This window comes from Rattus norvegicus, chromosome 9 (assembly GCF_036323735.1).
Source record: "Rattus norvegicus strain BN/NHsdMcwi chromosome 9, GRCr8, whole genome shotgun sequence".
Taxonomy (NCBI): domain Eukaryota; kingdom Metazoa; phylum Chordata; class Mammalia; order Rodentia; family Muridae; genus Rattus; species Rattus norvegicus.
In genome coordinates this window covers 93,042,032-93,067,376 of record NC_086027.1, presented here as the reverse complement: position 1 = coordinate 93,067,376, position 25,345 = coordinate 93,042,032, and the positions used below count along the sequence as shown (strand labels likewise).

General features: G+C 42.6%; 1 protein-coding gene across 2 annotated transcripts in view; it reads left to right on the top strand.

Moving 5' to 3' along the window:
* Window positions 1–25,345, top strand: part of Dner (delta/notch-like EGF repeat containing) — a 315,461-nt gene that overhangs the window by 283,192 nt on the left and 6,924 nt on the right. For both annotated transcript variants that reach the window (NM_001399331.1, XM_039084678.2), the window contains 3 exons: window positions 4,269–4,382; window positions 13,395–13,526; window positions 24,438–24,684. In NM_001399331.1, the coding sequence (NP_001386260.1) occupies window positions 4,269–4,382; window positions 13,395–13,526; window positions 24,438–24,684 (493 nt within the window). The remainder of the gene's footprint in view (window positions 1–4,268; window positions 4,383–13,394; window positions 13,527–24,437; window positions 24,685–25,345) is intronic.

The following is a 25,345-nucleotide window of genomic DNA, read 5'->3' as shown; positions in this document are numbered from 1 at the left end:
CACTCCTAGAATAGGAGAAGAATGAATTCTTATTAGTTTTGCTGTTTATTTTTGTTTGAGACTAAACATGTTTCATAATTATGTATGCTCAGTCTCTTGCCAAGGGGTGATGCGTCTGTCAGCCCTCAGACAGCTTCAAGTGTGGACCTGGTTTTCCCGAACAAAATAGGATGTTTTGGAGGACCATTTGGAATTTGGAAAGACTTCTCATTCCTCTGGCAATCCCACCTGCATGTCAGCCAAAGTACACTGGCTGGCTGTCATCCTTTGTGTGAGGACAGGGTGATGGTATTGTAGCTGCAGTTCTTGCATGAACGAAGATGTGTGTTCTGCTCTGAAGGTGCTCAGAGATCTGAGGGGGGAGTCAAGGAGGGGAATGGATACATTGCGATTTGATACAGGGGATTCTGTGACAATGAACATCCTAGCAAGCTCTCAGCATGCAATGGCTAAGCCTGGTTTGCCTTGGGAAAGTCAAGGGCCAGCATTGTAGGAAAGAGCATCTGTTTTGGGAGTAGAGAAGGAGTTCAGTTATGTCAGGCAAAGTCCAGTTGAGAAAGAGGTGAAGGCAGGCATGTTTGGTCAGGGAGTCAAGATGCCTACGACAATATTGAGTGAACACTCTGAGGAATGATGGGGAAAGCATGAAGGTGGGCCCCAAAACCCAAGAAGAAGGCTTGAGCAGAGGAAGCACGTGGGCATACCAGGAACAATCATGGTCATCAACTCCCTACAGTTAGTTTCTAGCACAAAGCTGTTCTAATGACCTACAGGGCAATGTGACTGCATTTTTAATAGAAGGATCACCAATCTTAGACTATAGAAATGCAAGCAACTTAAGTATGCACCAGGGACTGTGAGCCCTTCCCAATTCACAGGAATTGTGTTTCTGCTGAGATGAGCTTTTGTCCAGCCTTGCTGCCAAAATGCTCTCAATGAATGTTCTGGTAACTGAATACTTTATCAAAACAAAACAAAACAAAACAACAACAACAAAAAACAAAACGAAAAACAAAACTGTGAATAAAGTTATTGCCAAAGGAAAAGAAACCCTGATACATGGAAGATTGCAACTGTCGCTCGTGATTTTGAGGGTTTTTAGTAAATCTGTCTCATTGGAGACTATTAGGTCTGTGGATGAGGCAGTCACAAGCCCCTCTGGTTTGGTATCCAGGAAAGCATATACAGGGATGGATGTGCTGGAGTTCACCTGGAATCTTACTTAGGAGATGGAGGCAGGTGTATCAGACATTCAAGGTCATCATAGTCTACACAGTGAGCTCGAAACCAACCTGGGTTACGTGAGGCCTTAATGAAAAACCACAAAGTGTGAGGCCCGTATCCAGGGCCTCGAGCTGACTTTACCTCAATACCTACCCCACCTATGAGCTGCTGGAGTGTGTAACAGGGCCAGTGGGTCCTGCAGATCCAGAGCTACAGGATCTCTATGACTCAGGGAAACAGCAGGCTATCCCAGAGGAGTCTCTGTGAGGGCCGAGTATTGGTAATATAGCAGAAGCCAGGGGCCTTGAACCAGCCAAGGACTCAATGCAATGAGCATTTGCAAGGAAAGCTGTTTGGACAAAAGGGTGTACTGTGTGACACACAGCAGGTTCCTTGGCAAGATGTTTCATATTTTTTATTTTCTTTTGGTGGAAGGTTATAAGGGTCGAGGGCAGATATGGACTGGAAAATGAGTGGGATTGGGGTGCATGTGAAATTCACAAAGAATCAATAACAAATTATGAAAAAATAACTTGCTATTCAGAAAAATAGGTAAATTAGGTGATAGATGATAGACAGAATATACATAGATACAGTTACTATGTACAAAGTTGTAGGCTAGAATTTGCTTTTTAACCTTGTTTGGAGAATGTGGTCAGCTCTCTTGCCCTGACTGGACAGCTAGGGATTGCTGGGTGACCAGTGAGCATAGCCTCCTTGTAGGTATTCAGGTCTGCTGGCCTTCTCTCTGAGCTTTGGTGGTGAGTTTATTTCACATTATAGCTTGAGTTTTTTGTTGTTTGGTTTCCAGTGATCAGCACAATGGAAACTGTGGTCTTTGAGATAATATTTTGAAGCAGGGAGGACTGCTCTGTCCCTACTCTTTTAATCGACTTTTTAATTCTTTGGGTTGTAATATAGTTACGTTATTTTCCTCTTTCTTCTTCTCCCTCCAAGTTCTCTCACACATTCTCTATGCTTTCTTTCAGATTCATGGCCATATACATACATACACATATATTCATGGCCATATATATAATACAATGTTATTGTTTATATATAGTTTATCTATAATATATAATTGTTTATATATACATATATAGTTTTTGAAATATAGAAACACAACCTGATCAATTCATATATTACTTGTATGTATATGTTTTGTAGAGTTGACCATTAGATGTTCAATGGGTATGCTCTTCCTTAGGAAATTCTCTCCCCCACCTCTCACTCTCTGTCTCTGTCTCTGTCTCTCTGTCTCTGTCTCTCACCATCTATCTCTGAGATAGGGTCTTGAATTTGTTACAGAGCCAAGGATGACTCTAAACTTTCTGATTCTCTTGCTTCAAACTTTGGTGTACTGGGATTGTATGTGTGCGCCACATACACATGTGTGCACCTGGGTTTTGTGGTTTGGGGGAACTGGGTGAGCTATATCCCCAGACTCTAGGAACAGAAACTTCAGAAAGAGACCATGTCCATCCAAATGCAGAAGAAAGTTTTATATTCCCAAGACAGGGAGGGCCCCTCAAGGCCCTAGATATAGAGAGGGAATTAGGAGAGACTGCTTCCTGCAGTGACATCTAGAAAACACTTGAGAAAAATCCCAGGCAAGATGCTGATCAATGCTTGAATATGCATTGGCCATGTCCAACTGAGAACCAGAAATTAAGGGCTGCTGTTCTAAAATGGTCTGCTCAAGTAGGGGAATCACCACGTGAGTAGGTAGGAAGTCCATTTTATTTCCTTCTGTCCCCCTTTCGAGGCCTCATTTCTTGAGGCAGTGACAAAGAAAGGAGAGAAAAGGCCAGCAATGTGTCAGAGCCCGCAGGATGAATCACTGGGTGGGGCAGTCACTTGAGCAATAGAAGCTGAGGAAGGAAGTGGAGGGCGAGTGAGGTCAGCGTCTCAGCAGTCTTCTTTGTTTCATGCTCATTTTACTTGAGACTGTCAGGACGGGCATTTCATTGTCGATGGTCTCACCTGGATCAGGATGCAAGTTTTCTTCTCCTTCAAAGGATCTGGGAGGACTCCCAGTCTCACCTTCGTTGTCAGTCAGCAATGTTGAAATGTCTCTCTGGTTGTCAAGCACTTCGTTTCCCTTGGAGACTCAGCATTTGCTGTTGAGATTTTTTTCTTTTATTCTTTGAGAATTGTATACATATACACAATGAAATATTATTATATACACACACCCATCTCCTCTTCAGTTCCCCCATATCTGCCCAATACCTCTTTCATAACTGCAGGTCCTCTCTCTCTTTGCAAGTCAATAAAATCAATTACTGCTGCCTACATGTTCATGGGTGTTGGGGCCAGCCATAGGGAACCTTTAACTTTCAGGTTTTTGGCTCTCTAGAAATGCCACAGGCTTTGGGATATGTAGAGGACATGGAGAAAGGTTATCTTAGTAGAGCCCATGGGCAGGGATTAAATTTGTTGTTTTCTTTCTTTTTTTTTTTAAAAAGATTTTATTTATTTTATGTAAGTACACTGTTGCTGTCTTCAGACACACCAGAAGAGGGCATCAGATCTCATTACAGATGGTTGTGAGCCACTATGTGGTTGCTGGGGATTGAACTCAGGACCTCTAGGAAGAGGTCTTAACCAGTCAGTGCTCTTAACCGCTGAGCCATCTCTCCAGCCCAAATTTGTTGTTTTCTAATAAGGTAGATTTTAATGATGTTCTAAAGCAAGAAGTGGGCACACACACATTCATGTACATACAAGAACAGATGTACACATATGCTTACATATGCATACATTCATTCACACATATACATGCACATGAGCATATACCAGCATACATACAAACATGCACACATAAGCTTTCACAGACATTATCATACATATGTACACAGCACACACATATACACATAGACATGTAGACACATACATCTCACTCACATGCACTCACACATTCAAAGTACACATCATGAACCTAACCCAAAGTGGTCACATGCTGGTAAAACACTTCCCTTTTGAAGACTACAGGAACCAGAGTGTACTCCATGAGTCACCCTCTCTTGTTTGCTTTTCTGCAGGAACACACTGTGAACTGTACAAGGACCCCTGTGCTAACATCAGCTGTCTGAATGGAGGTACCTGTGACAGCGAGGGGCTGAATGGCACATGCATCTGTGCTCCTGGGTTCACAGGTGAGTGATCCAGGGCTGTGTTTTCAAACTCACCACATAGTCTGTGTGTTGCTGGTGTTAAACAACCCCAAACCCTCTGCCATGAACGATCGCCAAGCAGGGATGCTGTTGTAAAATGTCAGGAGGCATTGCTTCAATGAGATCTATTTTAAAACTATTAATAGACTGTTGTCATTAAAGTAGGCTCTTCTGAAGTTAGCATTTGTCATTTAGATTTGCTGTGACAGTCATCCCTGTACATTTCCAGAGAGAAGCTTTGAAGCCCAGGACCTTTAAAAGAGCACTTGAAAGTGGTAGTATTGATGTAGTGTGAAGGGGACAGGAGTGTGTTCTTTGTGCAAACTCCGTTCAGATAGTTTTATTTTTATTGAACATGGTAAAAGTAGCAGACTTTTGAGAACTGTAGACAATTGATGAGTATTGGGAAGGAACGATGCAAGGTCATATGGGAATGCCCACTGGAGTGGGCTATGACAATTGGGGACACAGGAGCTGGGTTCACTCAAGTCTCAGTGGCCTCTGAACACTGTTAGGGAATTAATTCTACATTTAGGGACCCAAGCTGACAGGATTTGTTCTCCATGCCTTATCCACCTGTGCTCAGGGAACTTAAAGATCTGTGAAAGCAGACACAAGATGTTATGTTGGGTGCATGTGCTGAGGGGAGGGTCTCAGTTTTCATCAGATTCTCAGAGGAAGTTGGAAACCACAGGAGTCAAGAATATTCCTAACTTCAGCCTTGGTTTTCCCTGTAGAACTCAGCCTAAAGAATAAGATAAGGTCAGGGCTGGGGACGTAGCTTAGTAGGTAAAGTGCTTGCTGTGTAGGCATAAGGACCTGAGCTGGTTACATCACTGGGGCACACACACTCAAGCTGAGTGAGGTGGCACACTTGTCCTCCTAGAGCTGGGAAGGGGAGTCGGGCGAGCTAACCAACCAGCTAACCTAGCCACCTGGCAAGTTCCCCATCAGTGGATGACCCTGTTTCCAAACACAAATGATTGGTGACTGAGGAACAGCACTCAAGGTTGTCCTCTGGTGTCTGCACACATAAGGATTCATGCCCCCACACATTTATCTATATGCACGTGCACACATACAATGAACACATAAGAACACAAGGTCTATGAAGAAGGAATCAGGTGCGCTGTAGAGAAACATGTGGCATCCTTGAATAGGGGCTCCCTTGCTTAGCCTTGACCTCTCCATCTGGGTCACTTTGGCTATCTCCAAACCGTACAGTATTTTGCAGAGTCCACTGTCTAGTCCTGTCTGGGGCAGTCTTAGCTGTTTTCCCTTGGGGAAGGGTGCCAATAGCCAAGTGGTTGGGGAAGGACCAACTTCTGATCTTTTTTATTTTTTTTTCTATTTCTCTGTTTCACATCCTGTGCTTTCCTTCTGGGTTGTCCTGAAACTGAGAAATGGGCTTGCTCCAGAAAATGATTTGCAGATGGTTTTGTTTATCTGATGGTTTATAAACACAGAGAGACATTTATATATCAGTCGGCAGAAGCAAAAATGTAGTGGGGGAGATTCCTGGGTCTTTTCCAGATATTTCTGTCTTACTAGTAATAAATAAAAAGCATGAAAGAAATGAGAAATTTTAAAGTTATTGAAATAACTCACCAGTTAACATCATTCTGCTGGGAAATAACATTATTAACATATTGACAGCCAAGAGTTTTCCTAAAAAGCTCTATGTATAGAATGTAGAATACAGTGTATGTGTGTATTGGACACAAATGGGATCATAATATCCATGTTATTTTGCAGCCTACTTTTAACCAAGAATAAATGAGTAAATAAATAATAAATGTGTTTCCATATCAAGATTTACACCTTTAAAATATTTTATTGTTTTATAATTGTGCGTATGGGGGGGTATTGCACACATATGCAGGTTCCCATCACCAAGGTCAGAAGGGAACATTAGATCCCTGAAGTAGAGTTCTAGGTGATTGTGAGCTGCTCAATGTGGGTGGTGAGAACAGAGCATGAGTTCTTTGGAGGAGTGGTATGTGTTCTTAACAGCTGAAACCTATTTCTAGCTCCAGTGTTTTTATTTCTAAAGTGTTTTTACTGATTGCCCTGCAGTCAATTCTATGAGGCACCATGATTTGTTTTGGGGTTCATCTTCAGTTTGATTTTTGTTAGTTAAGTAATAATGTTTCCATGTTATAAATAATAACGAAAGAAGTGTTTTTACATGTGTATTTTGTTTTATATGTTCCTCCGTCCTCCCTTTTAGAAGGGAGGTCTAAGAATAGAAACTCGAGGGCCTAGGAGAACAGATTCTTATGTATGTGTCATGTTCTCCAAGGAAAAACAAAACAAGACAAGACAAAAATGCTAATTTCCTACCTACTGACATGACTGTCTGTGTCCTTGTCTGGAGTATGGACACCCATACTCCAGAGTTATCATTCTTATATGCAGCTGTGTTGTTTTATTGTCCAGTTTGTAGTTCTGCTGCTCTAACAGTTGAATATTTTAAAGACATATTTCTTGTCAGTTGTGTTCCTTTTGGGAACACCCTGCTCATAGATATGTCCGCTTTTTTGCGAGGACATTCACACTAATTTTTTTCTTGGCCGTTTAGTTTGACTGCATTAACATTATCTGACAAGACCATAAGGATTTTCTCTTTTGCCACTTGCCTTTCAAATGTGCACAGGGTGTTCTGTTTTACATGTATTATGTTTCAGCTTTACAGAATTAACTTGACCTCCTCTCCCCCCTTTTTGTCCTCGTTTATCAAATGGTTTTCACTGCCCAGGATTTATTAATATCCTCCTGGGTCATTATAGTCATGTGTGAGTTGAGCACTTAAATCTTCAATCTTGAAGATTTACTTTGAAAATTTTCTAGGTGAGAAAGTGGAATATTTACTGTAGTGTTTGTTTGTTTATTTATTTTTATATTCACTAAGTAAATCTTTATCTTATTTCCAATGGGTTATTTAGTAAACTGTCTTAGAGATCTTAAGCACACACCAAAGCCATAGATTTTTTTTTTCTCCTTCCAATGTTTAAAGCACTTCAAATGGTATTATTACCACTATAAGTTGTTCTGTCTGGAAACTGTGGAATGACTTTGATTCTTTTCATGAATATATGTACACATATGTGTGCAGTGCCCACAGAGACAAGATGGTCTTAGACCCACCCTGAGACTGGAGTTACAGGGCTGTAAATGACCATAGGGATGCTGGGATTTGAACCCGGGTTCTCTGGAGCCTTCTCTTCAGCATCCGACCTGCTTTTCTTGGCGAATCTCAGGTTTAGTGAAACTTACGACTGGCCAGCTAGTGAGTGGCCAAGGACCTCTTCATTGATGGAGTAGAGTATCTTAAGCAAGTAATTGTCATTTAAGCAAGGGAGAGAGCTTCCCTGCTCTCCAAGCCTGGCATTCTTCTGCACAGCTCTTTCTGCAGGACCATGACCTGGCATGACTCTCAGTTCTTGGCTTGGCATCCACCCCTTTCTCCAAGGCTTTGTCAATCTGTTAGCAGTATAGTGAGAGCTCCACTAAGGCTTTAGCTTGCATTTCTCTATGGCAAAATGATGTCAAATGTTATATACTTTTTAATATCTGCATGTCCTCCATGGTGAAGAGTCCCTTCATGTCCTTTGTTCATTTTTTTAAAAAAATCCTGTCACAGCATATCAAGGCCCCTTGCTATCCTTGTAGCTTGTGGCTATCGATGGCCTCTGTCACTAGCTGAAGTGTTTGGTAGACTTTCCAGCACCATCTCATTTTCTCTCCTTTCTCATGCTGCACTGTGTGGAAGGAAGACACTTGGCATTGCCTTCCCTTAATGAGGGAACTATGCTTCTCTGTATTAGGGTGGGGTTACAAAGGACTATTTGCAATTCTTCCTTGTGAGCGATTTGTTTATCCTCTGTCATTTATTAGCTTGTTCAATCATTTATTTATATTAATGAGGACTTGTGGGTACTTAGTATATGGTTTGTGTTACAGAACAACACGTTTTAGTTTATTTTATTGCTCACAATGCTCCTACTTTGGGTACTGGGAGGTCTTTCATTTGGCTCCTGTGCTCCTTCTACCTATCCCCCTATGGATGTGGGGGTTGCTGGATTGTTGTGATTCAGGACTGTATACTTTCTGATGTTTTAAGACTCCCCAGTCTCATCTTGTCTATTTCCTGGCCCATCCTGGAGTCATCCATTTCTCCAAGGTCCCCTGGATCCTTATTGGAGAAGATTAGAAATAAATTCTAGGCACTAAAAGTATTTGTTGCCTCTAGGATGCCATTGCTTTTAGACATCCTAGAGCCTTTTGGCTGACATGGAGTATACTAATTAGTATGTATACTAATGTGTGCAAATAGTGCACATACATCTCACCATGCACCCATTGGGACCTATCTTAAGTTTAATGGGGATTAATGGTGATGTCCCAACTCTAATCCAGCACCATAGGGACCATTCTGGTCTCCTCTTATTTATCCATAACTCCCCATACCAATAGCAACCTAAGTAGTTTCCACTCTCCAACATCCATTAAATACATCATTCGATCCCAATATGCACCACAGCAGTATCAAACTTGCTACCTTATGTTCTTTTAGGCAATCACTTTTCCAGCTAGAATATAGGATCTGCTTACAGCTTGTTTAGTTTAGCCAGGCCTAATCAGACATGGTGGTTCAAGCCTATAAATCCCAGCACTCTGGAGGTGGAGGCAGGAGGATTACAAGTTCATGGTCATATTTGGCTACATATTGAGTTCAGGGTCATCTGGGCTACATAAGGCCCTCTCTCAACAAGGGCAGCATCCTAATGCAGCTCATTTCCAAAGTTATTAGGTTGGCATCTCGGCTTCTTCAGCCCTGCCCTTCAGTGAAGCCTCTCCGGTCTGGTTACTTTGCCTTACCAACTCTGTTCCTTTATGGAATTTTCCAATTAGACAATATTTGTTTTGTTTCTTTTTTTTCCTTTTAAGTTTTGTTTCATTAGTTACAAAGGCCATCTGTTTCCTTTCACTGAACTGCTTTTGAACCTTGGTCAAAAATCAGTTGGCAATATTTGTGTGGGTCTATTTTGAGTTCTTCCTTCTTTTTTGTTGATCAATGTGTCTGTTCAATTGCCAATACAGCCTTGATCCCTAAAATCTACTGTAGCCACATGACTTTTAACAGTGGACAGGTAGACTCTTACCACATCATTTCCTCCTCCTCCTTCTCTTCCTCCTCCTCCTGGTCATTGTATGTTAACACTGTGAGTGGTATGGCTGGATTTTATAATGCCAACCTTTTTATGTCGATCATTTTGTTTGACCGTCTACTGTAGTGGCTGTTGTGTCTTGCCGCTAAGATGGACCCCTCAGCGGCTTCACCAAAGCACTCTGGGCACTGAACCTTGAATTCTTCTTCCTCTAATAAAAGTTTGGGAGTTTTTGTCTCTCGCCCTGGTTGCTAGGCTTTTAGAATTCAATGCACACACGCTTTTTTAATAGCAAACTCTAGTGAGACAACATCAATTTGGGAGACAGGATTGGACTGGAATGGGAGACAGCATACTTTAGTATTTCACCTGCTTTTGTTATCTGTCTTCTATGGCGGCATTCCCTACATATGACCTTGGCCTCCACAAACTCCAGCTTTTGTCTCCTTAAGTTCAGTAAAACCACTGTGGTTGAGATCTGGCTGCTGGTGGACCTGGGCGACTGTGGTGCACAGCCACCACACTTTGCTTCTTGGAGCCCTGAACTGTCTGGTGTCCAATTCTTCATAGAGTTTTATTTTTCATATTATTTCATTCATTCTTTTAGGTTATAGGGGTGGCTAAGACAGATTCCAGTGGAAAAGTTCTAAATAAATAACGTTTTTGAACCTTGCCTCTCCTGTAATAAAATTCTATTAAAATATGAATGAACAAGTTAAAGTACCTGCCTGGGGCCTGCACATGTTCAACAGAATAGCTACTGTGGTTGTAGAGATTGTCATTTACATCTTGGACTCAAGGCTTAAATAACAGAAATGATTTTGAATATCTTTTTAGTTGTTTTATATTTCTTCACTTACCCAAGAAAAACCTCACAGATGAATCAGTATTGTTATAGCCTTCTATAAATACTACCCAATATATATGTATATATTATATTATATTATATTATATTATATTATATTATATTATATTATATATTATCCACATTGCCTCTTACAAAGTAGTAGACTGAGGGTTAGGGAACTGGCTCAGCTGGTCAAGTGCCTGCCATGCAGCCTGAGTTTGTATCGGTAGCACCCATGTGAAAAGTGGGGTGTATGTCTGTAATACTAGCACTGGGGAGAGGAGGGCAGAGAAAGAGGGGCCACATGGCTTACTGGCTATCCAGTCTAGCTAGTTTGTGAGCTCTGGGTTCAGTGAAAGACCTTGTCTCAAAAAGTAAGGTAGGGGCTGGGAAGGTAAATGACTTAGCAAATATCAACACTGGCTGTTTTCCCAGAGGACCTGTCTTTGATGCCCAGTACCAGCATGGTGGGTTACAACCATCTCTAATTTCAGTTCCAGGGAACCTTCTTCATGTGTCTTCTGGCACCAGGCATGCGTGTGGTACACAGACATAGACGAAGGCAAAGCACTCATACACATTTAAAAAAAATGGAGCGTGATAGAGGAAGACATCGAACTTAAACCTCTGCCTTCTCCATATGTGTACATCTACATACACATGTGCGCCCATGCATATGCAGAGAGGGAGGGAGAGAGAAGAAGGGAGAGAAAACCGTGGATTAAGAAGAGATTGTGAAAGATTGCAAGTTCAGGTCCTAATCACCAGTATTAGTCAAGGAGAAGTTGCTTCTGCAACTGCATCTCTTCACAAATGCAGTTTGAGAATAGCAGTCATGGCAGAGCACTGTGTGTTCTAACTCGGGTGAAAGAAAATAATAAGTGAGTGAGTGAGTGAGTGTAGAAAGACAACTGTCTCAGGCCCACAAAAGTTGGCCATTAGTAAAGACGCACAGCTAGTACTAAACGCTAAAATCAGACCAAATGCACATTGACTGGAAACAACGTCAGCATATTAAAACTCATGGGAAGATTGATGTTTGGTCAAGTGTGCTAGGGCCATGCCTGTAATCTCAGCGCTTGGGAAGCTGAAGCTTGAGGACTGTGGCGAGCTTACAGTCATGTTCACAGAGGGTGTGGCATTGCCCTGGCCCTTGACGGAGCAGAGTAGGGTATTGGGTTTTGCCCTCTGTGAAGGATGGGAAGAGCCAGGCTGTTTCTATTGCTGTTTCTGCTTAGGTCGCAGGGGTCCCTTTTCCAAACTTGCCATGTCTGGATTGCCAGCTGACGTGGGCTGTTGCTTAGTAAATATCTCCATCAGGGCTGCCTTCCTAAGTGGCTGGAAGCGGCACTGATGTGTTTATCTGTGAAAGTCTTCGATTTTTGCTTTTCAGCCTTTCTCAGTGCACCCTGTTGATGTGCTTTTCAACAAGTCTACCATGTAAAGCCATCTGGGATGGTATAGTCTGCTGTGCCCTTCTTCTCTTCTCACAAGCGATCACCCTGATGATGCACAGGGACCACATTTTAAACTGGTTAAGACAGGTTAGCACGAGGCAATTGATTTTGTGTCCTCCTTATTGATGTGAAGTATATTTACTGCAAGAAACAAATTTGTCCCATCATGACTTACATAAAATAATTATAATCATTTTAGGATGACCCTGAGACCGTGGGTATTTTGTTCGACAGATTTGACTTGACATAGTCAAATGCCACTTATGCAAAGAGTGCCAAATGGAACAGACATGAAATCTTTCTGTGTGAGATTCTTTAAAATGATCTGCAAGTAACATATGGTAGTTTTATAAATGTGAAGTAAACCAATAACAGATAGAAAGGCAATTTAATGCTAAGTAAGCCTGGAAATACACTGAGATGCTGCTCTTTGAAGATGGAACGAATACTTGCTTCTGGTGTTAGTGGATTGGGCCAATAAGAATAGTGTTTTGTTTCATTTCTTTCTCTGTTTATTGAAGTAAATGAGGGTTTTTAAAATTCTCTTTTCTGTGTGATTTTTAAAAAATTTTCCCTTTAAAAGAGATTGCCTTAGTGTGAAGTATCCTTTTAGCTTCAGTGAGAGGCCCTTAGGTTTAAGGCATGTATTCATCTTGTATCAGTTTATTGTGATGGCTGTAAAATTATTTGAGGGTGTCTTTGTTCTTGAAACTTTGGCCAGCAAGATACTTCCTATATTGAAATGTTTGGATCACAGTGATGTTGGCCTGTATGCTAGTTTGTCGTGTTACAACAGGCTCTGTGGACAGTTGAGGAAACCCAGAACGTTAGGTGTCAGCAAGGTCTGGCTGTCTTCATTGTAGGGAAGACCAAATTAGGTGGGTATGAGCATCCTTTGGGCCAACATATCTCAGGAAGGAGTGTGTCAGATTTGGGGTAATCTCATGTTTGTAACTGTCACTCTGGTTGGGCTTAGTGTCCCCACTGAGATTTTCAGATTCCTCCCTGCTGAATCCAAGCATACAGAAGGATTTAGAAGAATCAGTTTTCACAAAAGATCTGTGAAGCTGGGTATTCAACTGTGTCCATTAAAAAACCAATATCTAGCCTAGCAAACCAAAACACTTTACTGCAAAATAATCATGAACTGTGAATGTTCTGCTTCCTGGAACTTCATGAAAAGGCATGAGATTCAGCTACTGGCTCCAAAATAAAGTAGATTTTAACAATATTGAAAACCTAAGCTCTCCTTTAAGGTCAGCCTCAAAAGGTTTATTAGGATGTGGGAATGACTTTACTTCTTTATGGGCTCAAGGAGAGTATCTTATTAACAATGGCTTTTCTTCACTCAGTTTTTCTTTAAGCGAAAAGTTCCTGGACTGGAATTTTCTGAGAGTTTGTACAAATAGAAAGGGTGTGATCACCAGCCTGGGATCTTGTTTGTTTGTTTTGTTTTTCAAGGAATTCATGGGGGCATATTTGTCTAGCCAATCACTATTAATGTTCTTTATCCTCCTAGGTGAAGAGTGTGACATTGACATCAATGAATGTGACAGTAACCCCTGTCATCATGCTGGAACCTGCTTGGATCAGCCCAATGGTTACACCTGCCACTGTCCTCATGGCTGGGTGGGAGCAAACTGTGAAATCCGTAAGTATCACAGTTGTGAGCTATTTAGTGTGGATTTTTCCTTCAGCAAGAAGAGGGTGTTAACTATGACCCAAAAGTCCCCATATCAGTGACCATGACAAGGCTCAGAGGGATCATTTCAGTCATCCCTGCATCCAGAGTCCAAGTAGTACTCTTGTCTCTTGCTTTCTGCCATGCCCAGTCCTCGAGATTGCATCAAGCCTTTCCACTGGGAATGAGAGTGTTCAAATGTCATCCAAAGTGCACTACTACTCAGTCAGCCAAAAAATGTGCTTCACAGACAGGCATGAGAATACTATGAAAAAAAATGCAGCCCCTCTGGAAACTCTAAAAAGCAAAGCAGGGTTTGAATTCCCCTTGGCTTGGTGTTTTCAGGTGTCTTTGAGTAGAGCAAGTTGCTTCAGTTGCTTGGATAATGTGGAAGGAGAGTCAAAAGGCACTGGAGCTGTGGGTGAACAGACTAAAGTTTGGAAAAGCCGGGATGAGGGTCTGATGTCCTAAAACAGTGCAGCACCCTGATGGAGGTCACAAGCCGTGACATGGGCTTGTGTTCTTATCTGTTTTGAAGGCTGATGGATATTCCCCCGTTGAAAGGTATTTTCTTAAACAGGGCAGTAAAATTGCATCTGATCCAACCAGGTGTCTGGGAGAATGTTACCTCCCAATCGCAGATGGTTCTTTTCACAGGGATGGTGTTCAAAGAGTGCTTCTTTTTGGATGTTCTCACTGCTGACTATAGTCTTTGATGGCTAAGAGTAACTGGAGCTGGAGAGAAGGCTCAGTCAGTAAAGTGTTTTCTGGATGGGTATGAAGACCTGAGTTTAGATTCCTATTGCCTACATCAAAACCCATGTCCAGTGGCATGTGTTCATAATCTTAATGCTTTGAAGGCAGATACAATGAAGATCCCTGGCCAGTTAACTTAGCCAAATCCTTGACCCACAGGTCCCAATCGGAAACTCTGTCTCAAAAACAAACAAACAAACAAACAAACAAACAAACAAACAAACAAACACACACACACACACAAATGACCAAACAAACAAACAAAACTCCACAAAACCAAGTCAAACTGGATTGTTTCCTGAGGAACAACATCCATCTGAGGATGAATAGCTTGGGTCAAGCTGTAGTTCTGTCTGTCTGACCCAACTGTCTAAACTCCAGTTGGTTCTATAAGATGGTCTGGCAAAGTGCCCAAACTGTGCTCAATCTTTTCTTGATAGACACGTTCTTTATCTGGCCACACCAGGGCTTTGGCCATTCCCTTCACCCAGAAAGAGATTCCTGGGGGAATTACAGTTCCTTGGAGTCCATTATTTTTAATAGCATAATAGCCAAAAGGAGAGACACAGTATCTCTCTTCAGAGTATTTTCTTTCACGCAGGAATGGTTACAGTTTGTTTTTAGACATCTAGCTTGTGGGATTTGCTATGAAAATTCCTGAAATATGCCAGTGCCTGAGACGACTATTATAAACAGAATAAAATGAAGAGCCAAAATAGTGTTTGGTAGCCATGCATAAATACCTCACCACAACATCTTGACTTTAGTTACTCTTGAAGGAGTTGGCACATGTGACTCCATTTTTGTTCGCTATAAGAGATGGTCTTACTATGAAGTTCAGACTAAGATGTTGACGGTCTTCCTGCTTCAACCTTTTGGGTAGTATTTGCTTAGCATGACATTATTTCCATTCTGATAACTTCCTCTCTTATCTCTGAACAAACTTTCATGAAGACATACCCTGGAACAGCAGAAAATGAGTCTGTTTGTGGTCATTCCCTAAACTTGTGGGATGTTTGAAGTTGTGTTTTTTGTCAGTGATGTAGATTCTTTATTCTCCAAAGAATCTAAATTTTATTTCCAGAGTAGAAGCTGAATGAATATATAAGGAGCATCTTGCATAGGTCTTTCATGTGCGGACGCTAACTGTTGCTGCCTCCTTTACATGTTAAACATTTATGACCCTCGTTATTACACAAGTCTTCTAAGACACAAATTCAGGGGAACACTATATCAAGCTAATATGCTTTAAAGTAGAATTGGGATCCTAGGCTGAAGTTCATGCACTCCAAATTTGGTATAGCAATCTGGGTTGGCATTTATTACTTTTAGGACTTGAAATATTGTTCCATGGATGATTCTGTGGCTTTGAGGGTTACTAATGAGAGATCTGAGTCTATTCTATTCTGTTATTTCTGCACTTGTAGGGAAGTTATTTCCCCTTGCTGCTTTTTCTAGTGTTTCTTTGCTCTGTAGTTTTGACATCTTGACTATACTCTGCTTTTCTTCTCTGCTCATGTCCGTTTGGTTCTAGATGCCTCTTATATTTGAATGTGTGATCCTTTTTCTAGACATGGGAAATTGTTCGCTATAATTTTGTTGGTCACCTTTGCTACATACATAGTGTTCATCTCAACCCCTTCAGCCTATGGCCTTAGGTTTGGTCTCTTGAGCAGATCCTCCAGTTCCTAGATCTGCGGTCATACTCTTTTAATTCCTTTTCCATTAGAGATGTTTGATTGCAGTGTTTCATTAGCCTTGTCCTCCACTCTTAGAATATTTCTTCCTGCTTGTGGCTATTGGTCATGCATTCCTCATGTTTTTAAATTTTATTCCTTGAGGATTTTTTGTTTCCAACATTTCCATTTGTTTAGTTTTTTTTTTTTCAGAATCTCAATTTTCTTGCTGGGACTTTCTTCCATGTTGCTGACTTTCTTCACCCTCAGTGCTGATTTTCTCATTTATTTCCTGTCCCAACTCCACCTTTTCCTTAATGCTGACTTTCTTCTCCAGGCCCTGAACTGGACTCCTCTGCTTGTTCCTATCTTTCCACAGATCACCAATCATTCTTACCAGAAATATTTTGAAATTGTTACCTGGTACTTTAGCCACTTATGTGGGTCCAGTGGTTGTGGAGATTGGACCATTTGTAGCAGTCATCTTGTCCTGTTTTCTCATGTTCCTCATACTTCTGGGTTGTAGTTTGTGCATCTATAAATTAGGATATTTCTTCTGGAAGTGGGTGATACGTTGTCCTTTTTATTGAACAGCCTACTCTGGAAGGCTCAATCTCCAATCTAACTGGGTGGGAAGAGAACAAACTATCTTAGAAACAACTACATCACCCTATATAAAATACAGAAATAGACTCAAAAATCAAATAAAGCCTATCAATCATCACCGATGACTATAAAATTGGAGGTGACAGAGGCACTGTAGAATATGGTAGGGAACTAAATTTTGTTTGTAGTAAAGAAGGGTGAAGTAGTGAGTGAGTTAAGGGAAGGAGTCAGAGAAAGGATGAAAAGGGGGAGAGAAGCAAGAGTAAATAAATAGAAGGAGAAAGAAAAGGGGTGGGTAAATTAAGCTGTAGAGAAAATCAAGGGAAAAATAAAGAAAAGGAAAATAAAAAGTGATTCCTCATGACAAAGTTCAAAAAAGATTATGAAGATGTCAGAAGAGGAATAGAAAATTAAAACATGAGAGTATCAAAAGCAAGAAAGTCAGAATACTATTCAATATAGAAAGAATTGAAAAAGGAGGAGACAGAGAGGCTGAAGATAGAGAAAAATAGAAAAGAAAAATCGCTTCCACATGGACAAACAGAATAAGATAAAGACGTGGAGGGGAATAGCAAATAAAAGCATAAAAGCTCTTAAAAATACAACAAAATGAGACTCATCTAAATACTTTGTAAGTGGGAGTAGGGGTGGGGGTGGGGTGGAGTTGGGGGGAAGGTAGGGGGTGGGGAGTTGGCTTAGCCCCTCAGAGCACTGGATGCTCTTTCAGAGGCCCAGGTAGTTTTGTTCCCAGAACCTACATGCTAGTTCAGAACAGTCTAGAACTCCAGATATAGGGAATCTGGACCCGATTTTGGCTTCCATGAGCACTACATGCATGTAGTATATGTACACTCATGTACATAAAACACCTACCCTACACATGTTACTTAGAGTTTCTATTGCTGGGACAAAACACTCTGACCAAAAAGCAAGTTGGGGAGAAAAAGGTTTATTTGGCTTGCACTTCCATATGTTGTTCATATTAAAGGAAGTCAGGACCGGGACTCAAACATGGTAGGTACCTGGATGCAGGAACTGATGCAGAGGCCATAGACGAGCAACGCTTACTGGCTTTCCCTTACTTGCTCAGAGGCCATAGACGAGCAACGCTTACTGGCTTTCCCTTACTTGCTCAGAGGCCATAGACGAGCAACGCTTACTGGCTTTCCCTTACTTGCTCAGCCTGCTTTCTTATAGAATCCAGGGGGTGGCAACCACTCACCATGGGCTGGGCCCTCCCCCACGGATCACTAATTGAGAAAATGCCCTTCAGCCGGATCTCACTCAGGCATTTCTCAACTGAGACTCTTTTTTTCTCTGATGACTGTAGCTTGTGTCAGGTTGACACAAGACCAGCCAGAATAACACATAAAATTAAAAAAAAAATCTCAAAAAGGGGGCATCACAAAGGTTACCAAGAAAGGACAAAAAGATAATGTTGGGCCAGCTTATTTCCTGGTCCTTAAAAATTTTAAAGTGACAGTCACATGCTTAGAGACAGGTGTCAGTTAAATTGTGGGCTCTTTAGTTAGTGAGGCTGTCTGAAGTGACAGACTAGGGTAGTGAAGAGTACCCTTTGTCGAAGCAATTTTTCTTCTTTGTGTAGCAGGGACCTTTTTCTGTTGGTCGTATTCAGATTTCCATTCTATCGGTTGGACACTAGGTTTCTAAAAAATCCTTAGGTCACAAGGGGCTAATGTTTTAGTTGGAGATGCTCCCCAAGTGCTTAGGAATGTGGAAGGCAGCCACAGCACCAAGATTGGTACAGGCAGAAGCCCATCTTTGTACTTTAAGGACCTCCTGAGTATAAATCACCCTGCTGGAGGAATGTGGTGTGGGAGTTGTGTTGACCCCTGGAACATTAGAGTTCTCAGACTCGAGAGCTGTGGAGGACAGATGTGTGGCTTTAGAATTTGATCAACTCACTGGCCTCAGATTAGCACTAACAAACCCAGGTCTTTGCTCCATAGATGCACCCTGTACACAGCCGAGGGCAGGACTGTCTCTCCATATGCACTTCTCAGCCTTAGCGAAGCCCCCAGTTACCCCTCTTCTTTAGTTGTCATAAACTGCTCTTCCGTTCCCTAAGAACTACATCTCTAGGCCTTCCTCACCCGGGGCAATGGCAGGCCAGAGCAAGACTCTCTGATCTGTAGATGTTCTCTGATCTCAGGACCCCACTCAGTTTCTTTCAATTATCGTTGTAAATGTATGCATGTTTTGTCTGCATGTGCCAACATAGATGGAACGCTCAATAAACGTCAGCCTAAAATTAATAACCAAAATAGTGATTTCTCCCACCAAGTACAGTTTTCTGCCACCCCTGGCACTGTGGTGCTCTAATGGCATCTCCCATTTGTTCCTTATAAAACAGAGCTCTGGATCTCCTGCTTGCTCTCTCTTGGTCACTCTAAGGTGACCCCTACTCAGCTTCAGCACCTCATGCATCCAGCTATACCAGCCATGAGAGTGAGAGTGAGATTTCATTCTCTCCCTGTCAAGTCCCGACTCCTGCCCCATCTAATTCCATCCCCCATGTCATACTCACTTGCTGTTCAGTCACTCACACTGTCCCCACCACCTTGGGCTAAGTCACTACCTGCTCTGCCCCATACTAGCGTAGTCCCTGATCTGGCCTCTATACTCAGCCCTACAGTAGTGGTTCTCGACCTTCCTAGTGCTTCCGCCCTTTAATATGTTGTGGTGATCTCTCAACCATACAATTAGTTTCACTGCTACTTCATAACTGTAATTTTGCTACTGTTATGAACCATAATGTAAATATTTGATATGCAGGATATCCAATATGTGAGCCTGTGAAAAAGTCATCTGAATCTCTCCCCCCCCAAAAAAATGGGGATGAGACCCAAAGGTTGAGAACCACTGCCTCAGAGCCAGGCACATCTTCTCAGTGTGTATGTGAGTCCAGTCATGCCCAGTACTATTAAAATAATAAATCCACCAAGACCCAAGGCTCTGCTAATTGCTTTAAGAGTCTCGGTGGCCCACCCCAGGGAGTTACCTCTCCCTTCACTGGGCCTGTCTGCCTCAGTCTTCTCACACTGGCTTCTTGTTGGTCTTTTGTCCTGCTCTTCTGCCATAGGGTTGAGCTCATTCTGCTGTTTTGCGTGGGGTGATCTTCCCTCTGCTCTCCCTCACCCCTGCTTTAGTTATGTCGAGTGACCCTCAAGTGCAAGTTCTCCTGACTCTTAGCTGAATGATCACCCTGTCCTCCTCCTGTTTCAGCGCAGCTTGCCTGTGCTGCCTTGGCATACCTGTCCTTTCGCATTTGGTGGCATTTTGCTGACACTAGTGTCTGTCTAAAGACCTAAACTTGCAAGAGCTCACTTCTCCCCAGCTTTTCCCTTCATGCCTTATCAAAGCACACAGTAGGTACTCAAATCATAGGTATAGTGCAAATGGTTCTTTATGAAGTAGTATTTCCCACCACTAAGTAGCGTGGACCACTTTTTAGTGTTCCATTGCTGTGATCAGACATCACGATCACAGCAACTCTTATAAAGGAAATCATTTAATTGGGGCTGGCTTGCAATTTCAGAGGTTCAGTCCATTATCATCATGGAGGGGAGGGTGGCAGCACGTAGACATGATGCTGGGGAAGTAACAGAGTTCTGTATCCAGATCTGCAGGCAGTAGAAAGAGAGCAACTCTGGGTCTGGCTTGAGCATCTGAACCCTTCCAGCCCACCCCCCGTGACACACTTCCTTCAACAAGGGCAGGCCTCCAAATCCTTTCAAGTAGTGCCAGTCCCTGTGAGTCATCTTCATTCAAATTGTCGGAAAATCAACAATGGCTGCTATTTTTTCTCAGGCTGACTGATGTTTTCATTGGACAACTCACCTTTGGCTACGGAAAACATGACACAATTTTATATATTAGCTCATGGTTGTAGGCAGCCCATAGCCTTAAGAATTGTTTACTTATTAAATGATATCATCAAAAACATGCTCCTTGTAGATGAATAAATTAGCCAGTCTTGCTGTGCTCACCAAGATAAATTACAAAATAGATATGGACAATTTATTTTAGAATAAATTATGCAAATCAGTTGAAGTCTAATTTGGGAAGATTTGGTTTTGTCACCAGCGTGCCTGCTTCACCATGAACAGCTTCTCTACCGTGCTCTCCCAGCAATCCCAACATGTTCAATGTAGAAAGCCTTCAGAAAGCACAGAACTTCAGACACATTTAAACAAAAATGTAAACGATCCTTGAGACTTACAAGTGGGACATTTATGAAATGTTCCCCAAAGAGCTCTTGAGCTGGCATTCCTGGTCACACACCTGCTGGGGCCCATGAAGTAATCCCATTCAGTGCGCTCAGGTTTAAGATTTTCTTCTCCAAGCTGGGCTGTAGCCAACACAGTAAATGGTTCATGCAACAGGACTCTGGGGATGTGGAAAATCGCTGTCTTACACTGATGGAGCCTGGATGGAGGATGACATTTGCAGACACCTGGCAAGAGAGGGTACATTTGGTGCCTTTCATACAGAGTGTTAGATTGCACAGATCCAGGCTGGCTACTAAACCAATTAGCTCCCAAAGCAGCCACCTTCGCTTCTGTCAGGAACATCTCAGAAGACAAGAAAGATGAGTTCAGCTTTAAACATGAGGGCAGGGATGAAGGAAAAGAGTTTTTTGTTTGCTTGCTTTTGGTTGTTGTTTGGTAAGAAATTGTGATAGACTTTTCAATGTCTAAACACCTTGAAAGGCAGATTCTGGTGCAAGTAGAGGGACATGCAAACTATGGGCAACTCATCCCATGTGGGCCAGCGTTGTGTGAGGGCATAATGAGGTATAATGCTCTTCTTACAGTAGTTCTCATGTGTGAACATGTGTGTATACACAGTCAAGATGATATGCATGTTTTTAATACACAGAGCATATGTAAAACTCAGAAGCCCATCAAGAACTCCTGTGAGGGCTGGAGAGATGGCTCTGTGGATAAAGTTACCTGCTCCTGAGACTGATGACTCAAGTGTCATCTCCAGGATACACATAGCCAAAGTAGAGACCTTTAATCAAGTGCTGTGACATGTGTGCTATGACATGTGTGTATCCATGCACTTGTGGAGACACACACACACACACACACACACACACACCCCTGACCATCAGATCTCAGCACTCAGTTATGAGTTGGAATGAAAACCACCCTGGCCACCCTTGTGTTGATGCTAAATGGATGATAAAACACGTTCTGTTGAGCCTTGGACTCCAGCCTGCTGCTGAGTTTTGAAAGGAATGAATGCTATAATACTTGGAAATCAAGTGAACCACAGTTACTTTTTCTGCCAGAAAACAGAGTAGTCTCTCCAAGGAGGCAGTAGATCCTGCCAAGAAAGGACTCCTGACTTGGGGATTGAACCTCAGTTCTGGTTTCACAAAACACCTTCAGCCATCTGTGGAGGCTATTGCTTTGTAGTGTGTTATGTTGCTCCCCTTGTCTCTGGGTCAGCTTGGCTGAGGAGAGAGCGCACTAAGGATCAGGCAGCTTTCTCAGCTCCCTCTGCTGCCTTAGCAGCTAGGCAGGCAGTCTTGGATGAAAACATCGAACCAGCTGTTACAGGTCTCTGTGAGATCTTTAGGGATCAGGTGATCTGGCTTCACATTCTAGGATTCTTTATTCACTCTTTCTCTTTGGGCATTCTAGAAACATCCAGACAAGAAGCAGGGGCTACTTCTCTATGCTAGGGAATGTTTCTGCAGGCTGGCCCTTTGTCTGCCTCACCACTTGTCCTCTCCCTCAGGGTGTCCTTTCCAGGATCAAGAACAGTCAGTTCCGAGTCCATGATCACAGAGGGTGTAGCTGAGTGTGTGGTGATCCTTTCACATAACCAGGATACTGAAAGGTGTCTTGAGGCATGGTTTTTGTTTCCGAATCCTAGATCTAGACACCAGGAAAGTGATGACCCTGCAGGGTAATGGTGGTAGCCACGAGGTATGACTACAATAGAGAAAGCCCAGTTCCTTTTGATTTGCAGTTTGCTTTCACATCCTGTTTGTATTAGCTAGACATCTCCATTTGTATGCTGGTCCACAAACAGAACATCATCTGATGTTACCAGCCGGTGCCAACTCCAGAGGTGACATCCAGCCCTTCCATTTTTGTCCCTGTTAATAGAGGCTAGTGGAAGGTCAGGGGCAGCTGATGTTCTATCATCCTCTGCCCAGAGCATCTACCTCACGGGACAGTGTACTCTCCCCCTCCCCTTCTTCCAGCATCTCAGCTGCTCTTTCTGAAGGACCACCTCCCAAGTGCCTTTTCTCATTTCACCTTTTCAGTTTTCTAGCTTATGCTCACAACAGATGGGTGGGGTAGACATTGGTGCTTCCCTGTTGCACATGGAAAACAGGCTCAGAAGACGGATCAAATGTTGGAGTTGGAGTTAAAGCAGACTGGTGTGATCCGACCGCTGCGTGGAGGTTCCCATCTGGGTGTTCACACAATGACGTATTGCGTATTTCTTGATTGTTAAAAGAATAGGTCATCATTATTAAAGTGGTTGAAAAGTATACAGGAAACACTGGAATCACTTATAACCCTGGCTTCTAGAGGCAACATTGTAGAGGCGTGCTGTGGACACAGACCTCAGCTCCTGTTTTGCTTCCTCTTAAAGTAGGTCAGTTGCCTAGGCTGCCTCTCTTGAGGGGCAAGGGGGGTGAATTATACATATTCTGGTAATCTCGACTAAATGAGTTGTTCCTAAAGATCTTAGCCTAATAGGGGAGCGGTGTAAGCTTGCTAGTTTTATAACTCTACTCTGAGTTTTTTTTTTTTAAATGTCCAAGTAACTGTTTTTAAACTTACTGTGATTGCTGGATTATTATACCACACGAGTAGGTCCCCTTTGACTGCTTTCTTTCCTTTGTTTGTACTGTTTAATGAAGAACTGTCTTTCTGTCTCGCTAGAGTTAAATATTTAGATTGTCTTCCTCTTTCTGACTCTGGTAAATTATTTTGGTGTTGGTGGGGTGAGGAGAGGACATGAGAATGGGGGAACTGCAACTTTATCTTTAACACGTTATTTCTTTTTTAAACATGCAAAGGAAATCTGAAGCGGAGTGATAAGCCATTAGTAATTCCTGGCCCTGAGAAGTAGGTACATGAGACCTGAGCTCATTTTCTGAACTGTTTGTAAGTGAGCGACACCATCATCTTGTACATAGAGCCTTACACATTTACAGGGCTAGCTCCTCGGTAGGGAGTCTAAAGTCACCATATCTGGGGTGAAGTTCACCAATAAGTCCCCAAGAAGGGCCAAGTACCTATTTGCAGCCTCTATTTCTGCCATTTTACAGTAATACGTGCAACAGGGAGAAGAACTATATGCTGAGAGTGACTATGGAGTTACTTTTTCTTGTTGTGACACAATATCTGCAACTTCATGAAGGAGGGGATTAATTTGGCTTTCGGTTTGAGGGGAGACCATCGGTCATGGTAGGGAAAGCACCCGTAGTCAGGAAGCAGGATGTGAACAGTAAGTGGGGCTGGGAAATAACACCCGGAGCCCACCCTATTTCCTCAGTGATTCTAGACTTTTCTAGTAAGGCTCCACCTCTTAAAGGTTCTACATCCTTCCCAAACATCACCATCAATTGGGAACGAAACTCATGGTCCTTTGGTGACATTTCACATCCAAACTAAAGCAGATCCATCCTTATTTTTTTCTTCAGGATTTGTCAGTGACCTTTAATATGAAAGATATTAAACGTTGGCTTGGATTAGTCACAGAAAATAATCCTTCCCAGTTTAGATGACCCTTATATGAGTTTAGTGCCCTAGCAAGCTAACTGCTCCAATTCCTTCTCCGCCTTCAGACCTGCAGTGGAAGTCTGGGCACATGGCCGAGAGCCTCACCAACATGCCGAGGCACTCCCTCTACATCATCATTGGAGCCCTGTGTGTAGCCTTCATCCTCATGCTTATCATCCTGATTGTGGGCATCTGCCGCATCAGCCGCATTGAGTACCAGGGCTCGTCCCGGCCAGCCTACGAGGAATTCTACAACTGCCGCAGCATTGACAGTGAGTTCAGCAACGCCATCGCATCCATCCGGCATGCCAGGTAAGCTCTCTGAGGGTCTGCGGTAAGGGAGACATCACACATGGGCTCCAAGGTTATGCTGTCATTAGGACTTCACAGCCACAAGGGGGGCGGGTCTTAAAAATAAAACACTGGCTGAACAAGGCACAGAAGACAGAGTACTAGCCCTGTTCAGGAGCAGCCCTTCAAACCCATGGCTAGGTGTCTTTACACTGAATATATTTCTTAAGTTGCGTTGATCTGCAACTGTGCACATATGATTCTTCATCACAATGTATTGAACATTTTTTTAAATGTGTGTGTATCTGCATGTGTGGATGTGTGTGCACTGTGTGCATATGTGTATGTGTTTGTGTTTGTGTGTGTCTATGTCTGCATGTTTATGTGTATGTATGTATGTATATGTGTGTGTGTATGTATGTGTGTGTAAGGTCAGACAACAACCCGTGTCATCCTCAGGTGTCCCCTGGGTAGTTCCTTTGAGACAGACAGGGTCTCACAAGTGAGAGATCTGGAGCTCAGCAATTAGGCTAGATTGGCCAGCTAGCATGCTCTAGGCGTCTTCCTGCCTCTGCTTCTCCAGTTCTGGGATTGCAGGCCCTTGCGACCATGGTAACACTTTTAGGTGGGTTCTGAGATTGAACTTAAGTCCTGTGTTGGCAAGGCAAGTGGTTTACTAACA